At 37.4% G+C, this 7425-nt stretch overlaps 1 protein-coding gene and 1 pseudogene across 1 annotated transcript; one reads left to right on the top strand and one right to left on the bottom strand.

Moving 5' to 3' along the window:
- Nucleotides 1-433: 433 nt before the first annotated feature.
- LOC126612038 (protein TRIGALACTOSYLDIACYLGLYCEROL 4, chloroplastic) lies at nucleotides 434-5001 on the top strand. The gene is made up of 5 exons (XM_050280340.1): nucleotides 434-804; nucleotides 1751-1997; nucleotides 2923-3304; nucleotides 3893-4215; nucleotides 4587-5001. Exons 1-5 carry the CDS (start codon nucleotides 533-535, stop codon nucleotides 4782-4784), a joined length of 1422 nt encoding a protein of 473 aa, XP_050136297.1. The 5' UTR covers nucleotides 434-532; the 3' UTR covers nucleotides 4785-5001.
- An 18-nt stretch (nucleotides 5002-5019) lies between these two features.
- On the bottom strand, nucleotides 5020-6247 carry LOC126602543 (probable LRR receptor-like serine/threonine-protein kinase At3g47570; annotated as a pseudogene).
- Nucleotides 6248-7425: the final 1178 nt, after the last annotated feature.

The following is a 7425-nucleotide window of genomic DNA, read 5'->3' as shown; positions in this document are numbered from 1 at the left end:
ATGTATGTGTATTTTCATGTACCTTTTCTTATTTAGTTATATTTGGGAGGGAAGGGGGTTGGGGGAGGAGGCAGATTGTCTGCCCTCCTTTTATCATACCCTTCTGATCCCCTCCTATGTTGTGCGGTTACGGTTAAGCCACGTTAACATTTTATATTGATTTTTTTTATAGAGATAATAAGACAAAAAGCAATAGGAATATAAAATATTGACATGGCTTAACCGTGACCGCACAAATATAAGGGGATGAGAAGGGTATGGTACTGGAAGGGCAGACAATCTGCCTCCGTTGGGGGATGCACTAGGCACACATGTTTATATTTTATATATATATATTTTTCCTTATCATTAAATAAATTTATTTGATAATTTTTTATTAAAATACAATTGTTTCTCATATTCAAACTCTTTTGAAGACAGATAAGGAGTCAAAGGAAGAGACAAATGAAAATCACAAACCCACCATTTAAACCCCAAAACCAAAACCAGACCCTAAAAGATTCGCACTCCCTCACTCTTTTGACAGCCAACAATGGCGAACCTGAGGACGGCAATGGACTCAGCCTTCTGGGACTTGAACGTTTCGTCGCCTCAGACCCTTGAGGGCTCCGCCAAGGCCGTTCCCGGCGACCCATTTCCTCTCGACGGCGCTCGAGCCAGCCGAGCCCTCAGGATTCAGCAACTATCTCTTCTGGGAAATGGGTTCCCTTTGGGTATTATACCTTCCTACTCCCCCACTTCTCACAAGGACTTGGGTTCTTTCTCTCTCCAGTCCCTCTTGCTCAGACCAGCTACCTCTAACTGGTACACTGCTACAACGGCTTTGCTTAGCTATTGCCTATTGGGTTTTTTTTTTTTTTTTCAAATTTGTTTTATATTATATTCTGTTTCGCGTTGTATGTTCCCGTGGATTGGTTTGTGGTTTGTTTGGTTACTGGGAAAATGTTGGGAAATGGGTGTGATTCGTTTGTTGTTTGTTTGGTTGCTGGGAAACTTTGGAGAGGAGCAATGGAAATTGTTGTTATAAGGTTCAATTGGGTAATAAAAAAAAAAAGCGAAAGAGAATTTGTCTCCTATTTGCTGAAAAATGAATATGCAGCTTTTTTTCTTCGAATTTCGTGTTTTATTCAACAATTTTTATGTTACCAACTGATAAAGACCCTCTATCTCCCTGTTTATAGGCTTGGTTTGTGCTATATTTGATATTTAGGAAGATAATGGTAGATTGGATATACATTGGATTATAAATTATTACATGACAATGATGTGAGAAGGAGGGATTGAGTGGAAAGCTTGAAACCAAACAAATTTTTGGCCAAGTTCTAGTGGTATATCACATGAAGCATGAAGTTTTTGGTGCCTTGTTATTTTACTGATTCGTGAGGGGGGTTTCATGTTTTTTCAGAGCATCAAAGTTTCCTTACCTATCAGGGTTATAGGAGCTCTGGTTGGGATTATTCATCCTTTTTATGGGGCTTCTTGGGTGAAAATGCTATGTTTTGATGTTTTGAAATTCGAACAATGTCCTAGCTAATGAATGGACTGTGTATATGTATTGAATTTGTGAAATTACTGATCCAAATGCATTGAGTTTATTGTCCTAATTCCTTGAGCATGTTTCCTGCTGAAGGAGTAAATTATGAGTTACTATGCTTACACCAAAGTCATCTCTCACATTTATCAACTCTGGCTAGCATTTTTTGTTGTCCGTCATACTAATTCTCTTGTTAAATGATCTGCATGAGAATAGGTGGCTTGGATTCATTGGGCAGTTTCGCCCAAAGAAACTTTTTTCTTCTATTAAAGCTGAATTTACTAATGATGAGATGGAGGTCCCTGCATTCAAAGATGTGGTGAAGCATGTCTTCGACAAGTCACTTTATTCGTTTGGATTATGCACACAGCTTCTTTTGTCTCCATCATCATCCATAAAGTTGAGCACAGAAGGGCATGGTGAGAAAAAAGGACGCCGCAACAAATTGATGCTCTTTCACAAGGTACACATTTGCTTTCCTAGTTTTGACTTTTAATCCAATTGTTTAAAGAGTCAGCATTCCTTGTATCTTTTGTTTGCCGGGTTCGTGAAGCGAGTTTGAGGGATTTATAAGTGTCAATCTTTTCATTTTTTTACAATTACTATTGGTAGGTGAATGATTTATTTACAGATTGGAGTTGTTAGGTTTAAAGTTCTTCTTGGGGTTTGTTCATGCCAGGTTGTAATACCTTCCAACTCCGATTGGTTTTCTTTCATATGAAAAATTTCTCTTATAGGAATTAAAGTTAAACATAAGTAATTCTAGGGATGTGTCTATATGAGCTATTAATCACTTGAACATGAAATGGCCTTGAAACAACCATGTGGTGGGTCTCATTACTACATACCAGACAGCATGTATAATCTTAAAGTATTATTTCCTAATTTCTTAATTGTTGAAAAGTAAGGCCTCGTTTGGTCTCTACGATTGGAATGGAATCAATAAACTACTATGTTCAGGTATATTAAAGATAGAGGCAAATGATTTTTCATTTCTTTCGTCAACATACCTTGAATATAGTGGGTTGTCAATTTCAATCCAATCTTAGAGACAAAATGAAGCTACAATTTTTTCAGTTTTTCCACAATTTTTTCAGTTTTTTCCTGAACATACCTCGAATATGGGTTTAGCTTATATATATCAACATTCTTCAAACATCTTAATTTACAAGTTTCTTCTGTTTACCACTTTTATTTATAGGTTACTTATAGGTTACATGACTTGATAACATTGCACATATGCACTGCACCGAACATAGATGCAACACTGCATAAGCTGTTTTAGTGAAAAAGTTCGTGTCTGTACCTTTATTTCCTTCATTTATCTTCCTGTTTAAATTATGAGCCATGTACTAGGAAATTTTCTCAGCCTTTTCAGATGTTTGCAGCTTCCTTACCATGATATTACACTTGAGGCTGCATGGCCTGAACTATTCGTTGACCATAAAGGAAATTACTGGGATGTGCCTGAGTCAATTTCCTTAGACATGTCATCACTCATTTCTGAATCTGGATTGCGGTACCGTGTTGGTGTACATAAAAATAGTGGTCATCCCCAGGCAGTTAATTCCATAGATGGTGAGGCGCCTACTTCTCTAATGCCTGGAGTGTGCGCAAAGGCTGCCTTTTCTTATGAAAAAAGCCAAGATCTTTGGAGGCAAAAGGAGACACAAAAAGACATCATGATACAGAAAGAAAAGGGTTGGTTTTGGCGGCCATCTTATGATGTGCGTCTTAAAGAACCTCATGCTGCAGTATCTGGAATTTTTGGTAATTTTACAAGTTACTCATATTATCTGTGATAACTTGTATTATCTCATTACATTTTTTTTTTCCAGAAATTTCATAGTCCCTCAGGTGCAATATCTTATAATTTTAGCTTATACATTTGCCTGTTTTGATACATGTATACATGTTTTGTTGGCTTTTAGTTTCATTTGTGTTGTGTATGTGTAGTTTTCTACATTATTATATTAAAGCCAGTGCATGTAAAGAGAATGTCACCTCTTTTCATCTGTTCCGTGGTTGTAGGTATGACTTCAGTAAAAGAAACATTATAAATAATAGTAATAAAAGATAATTCTAGAGACAAAAATTCAAATAGAACAATTCAATATTTTTATTTTGTGTTTATGAGTCCAGATCCGTTGCTGACAGTATGCAGTCTCTCAAGGTTTTTACTTTTACTATTTCCTAATGTTTGCACCATTGAAGACTAGATACGAAATTCTATAATAGTCAAAATTAATGGGTAGTCAACCTAATCATTGCTAGTGATGTAGTTCCCTTTTGTTTGGAAAATGAAATTGTGCAATTTCTCACTTGTTTGTTCTGGCCAATGGTGGCATTATATTTTAGGTGGAAGCTGCACAGCCTGGTTTCAGGATGGGTACAACCCAGTGGCAGTTGATATGAGGGGAGACGAGGACAATTGTAGGAGCAATAAGAAGAGAAGTCCATTCAGTGCTGATTTTTTTGGATCTCTCTGCTATAGTTACCAGCACGGGAAATTTAGAGAGCTCTACGGTGATCTGACCAGGATGGATGCTCGCCTGGATATTTGTTCAGCTTCAGCTTTGGCTAAAAGGGTTATTAATGGTTTGAAGGGTTCCTCGGCCAATATGAATAGTGCAAAAGATCCGATGTCCTCCCCTAGGATCAATCTAATCTTTCAGCAGCAGGTATTTCTATTTATACCTCAACTTTTTAAGTGTTTCGCACCTTTAGTAAGAGATTTTTTAAATGCCGTTATACACAATGTGTTACAAAACCTGCATGCTATAGTTATTTGCTAATTGGTGCTTGTGGAAGCGTGTCTTCCCTGTCTGATTTTGAGTATCAAATCTATTCATTGTTCTGCTGATGCATCTGTAGAGTCGTTTTACTGCTCATGCGCTATAATGTACGACTATTAGATCAACGTAGAACTTTAAAATGTGAGGAAGAAAACCGAGCTTCTTTATATGGCTACTAACATGCGTGACTGGGGTAAATTTTTTGGTTACTGGGATGAAAAACCAATTGTTATTGGTACAATACCTTTCCTTTGTAGGTGTATGGGCCGATCGTCTTTAGAGCGGATTCCAGAGTTGCGCTCGACTCTCTGCCCGGGAAACATGGCCCACATATTGAGGATTTCATATACAGCTTGAGCTACTCCTTGAGACTTTTACGATCAGGGAAGGTCGTCGCTTGGTATTCCCCAAAAAGAAAAGAAGGGATGATTGAGTTGCGCTTGTTTGAGTTTTAACTCCCGATTTTCATTTACATATTGGATAGTGTGTTTTGATATGTATCGCATTTAGGTAATTTAGCTAGACAGTAGAAAGCGAGAAGGATGTATTACAAAGATTTGAGTACTTCTGTGTTTATTGATCAAGGGGAACAGTTTGTCATCGGCGAGCAAATAGTAATTCGTGTTTATTGATCAAACAAAATACGAAGGAAAACTTATTTTACACACGAAACATTACTAATTTTACATGCTAATGCTGCTCAGTATGCTTCTTTCTGATCCGACGCATTTGTGTCACAACATCGATAATGTCCATCCTTTCTCTAGGCAACTCCGCAGAGCAAGCAACACCGATTTCTAAAACTGAAACCATGATTTCTTCAAATTTGATGCCAGTGGTGGTGATATCCTCGTTAAAGTGACAACTAGTGTTCATCTGATCACCGGTAACATAATTTTCCTGAACATCGACAATCTCTACCACTTGTTCATGCACAGATGCCTTGTCGAATTTATGCAGGTTCGAAGATCCTTGAAACATGTTATCCGTTGGTCTTTTTGCCGTAAACATTTCCACACAAGAGAATGTCGTTGCTGCATACATTGCCTTGTGTCCAAACTTCATCTCCCATACCATACTCTGCAAAGCACGATCCAAAAATAATTTGATCACAAACCCTAGCCTATTCAGTTTTCAAACAATTAACGTACATGGCTTGTGTGAAACTTGTTAGAGAAGAAATATATAAGAAAAAGTATATTCACCTGGTGGAGCGTAACCAATTGTTCCCTTTAGTCCAGTAGAGCAAGATTGATTTCGAGAAGTTTCTGGAAGGAATCTTTCCAACCCAAAATCACTTATATGTCTGACCATATCATCGTCAAGAAGATCCTTGCTTGGTTTCAGGTCACAGTGAACTATTTGTGTTGGACAATGATTATGGAGATACTCCAAGGCCATTGCGACATCAATAGCAATGCTCAACCTCTGAGAAAAAGTTAGGTGTGGTCTGTCATTTGTTTCATTCGCTGGATGCAACCAGTTCTGCAAACTCCCATTAGCCATGAACTCATAAATTAAGGCTTTGAAATCATCACCGATATAATTGGAACCCGAACATGCTGAGAGTACCTTCACAAGATTGCAATGTCTAATATTTTTCAAGGCCTCACACTCGGCAGTGAAACTTCTATAAGCTCCATGACGATCAAGATTAAGTACCTTGACAGCAATTTCTGTCTCACTTTTCTAAAGTACTCCTTTGTACACAGAACCAAAACCGCCAGCACCAATCAAGTTGGTAGACGAGAAACCATCAATAGCTTTTTAGAAGACTTTGGTAAGACACCTTGAGAAATTTGTCTGAATCAGTTGAAGTGCATTCCTTTTCTTCCCTCCTCCGTAAGCATCGAAAGTACAAAAAAGTTAATGCAAAAGTGATTCCAAGAATCCCCCAAAGGAATGCACCCAAAAACATTCCAACTTTAGGGAAATAACATTTAACCAAACTAGGGTACATAGGGGTTCATGAAAAAACTCAATTTTCCATGAACATTTTTCACCCAAAAACATTCCAAAACCATTCAAACTTTAGGGAAATAACATCTAACCAAACTAGGGTACATAGGGGTTCCAAAAGTCACTTGAAAACACTTTTAACAAGTCAAACAAGAACCCAAAAATCCACCCTTTGGATTTGGCCGAAAATCCCCAAAGTCATGGCACCAAATTTTAGCTCCAATATTCATGCTCATATGAACTACATCTACAACATTTGAGATGGCAAATTTTCTAACAAAATTTACATTCAAAGAAACAAGAATAAAGCTTGTAACATATTACAACTTTTAAATCACAAACTATGAACTACAAAACCCAAAAGGATTCACCAACTACTAGACCTAGGCTCTGATACCACTTGAAGGAATATTTTGTGAAAACATGTTCATTTAAGCAACATCTATAAGCATGCAATTAACAATAAAAGGCGGAATCATGCTAGCATGCACTTAAAAACAAAACATTAACCATGAAATTCAAAGCCTAGTAGATTGGTGAACCAAAACTCAACTCAAAACAAAGTGAGTTGAAATTATATACCTTTGTAGATTCCTCTTTGCATAAGCAAAGGCTAATCACCCAAAGAGAGGGCCTTCATTTCTTGCATCTAAAATCTATGGATTTGGATGGATGAATAGGTTTCTCCAAGTTTCCAAAATTGAGAACCTCTAAGTCTCTTCACCAAGGAGAGATTGGAGAAGAAATGAGTGACCTTGGAGTAGTGGGATTGCAAGATGCACCCCCCAAGGTGGCCGGCCTCTTTAGAGAGAAATGGAGTGACAAGTTCTCACCAATTTTCTCCAAAACAAACCCTTAATGAATTTTGGCTATAAAGTCATATTTATACCTTTATTCATTTGAGTGGCAAACTTGTAAATAAGTCCAAGTTCACTACCCTAAACAATATGGCCGGCCATTAGGATATTTTGGACTAATTAGGCCTTTGTGAATCATTATTCATTAAGTTGTCATACAACTTAAGTTAATGGGCTTGACGTTCGAAGCCCATTTGGCCTTAAGGTCCAAAACTATCCCGAGGGCTTTAACGAACTTATTCGTTTGATTAATTAACATATTAATTAATCCTTGCCATAA

The sequence above is a fragment of the Malus sylvestris genome, chromosome 2 (assembly GCF_916048215.2).
Source record: "Malus sylvestris chromosome 2, drMalSylv7.2, whole genome shotgun sequence".
In the NCBI taxonomy this organism is placed as follows: Eukaryota; Viridiplantae; Streptophyta; class Magnoliopsida; order Rosales; family Rosaceae; genus Malus; species Malus sylvestris.
This window is presented reverse-complemented; position numbering and strand designations above follow the sequence as displayed.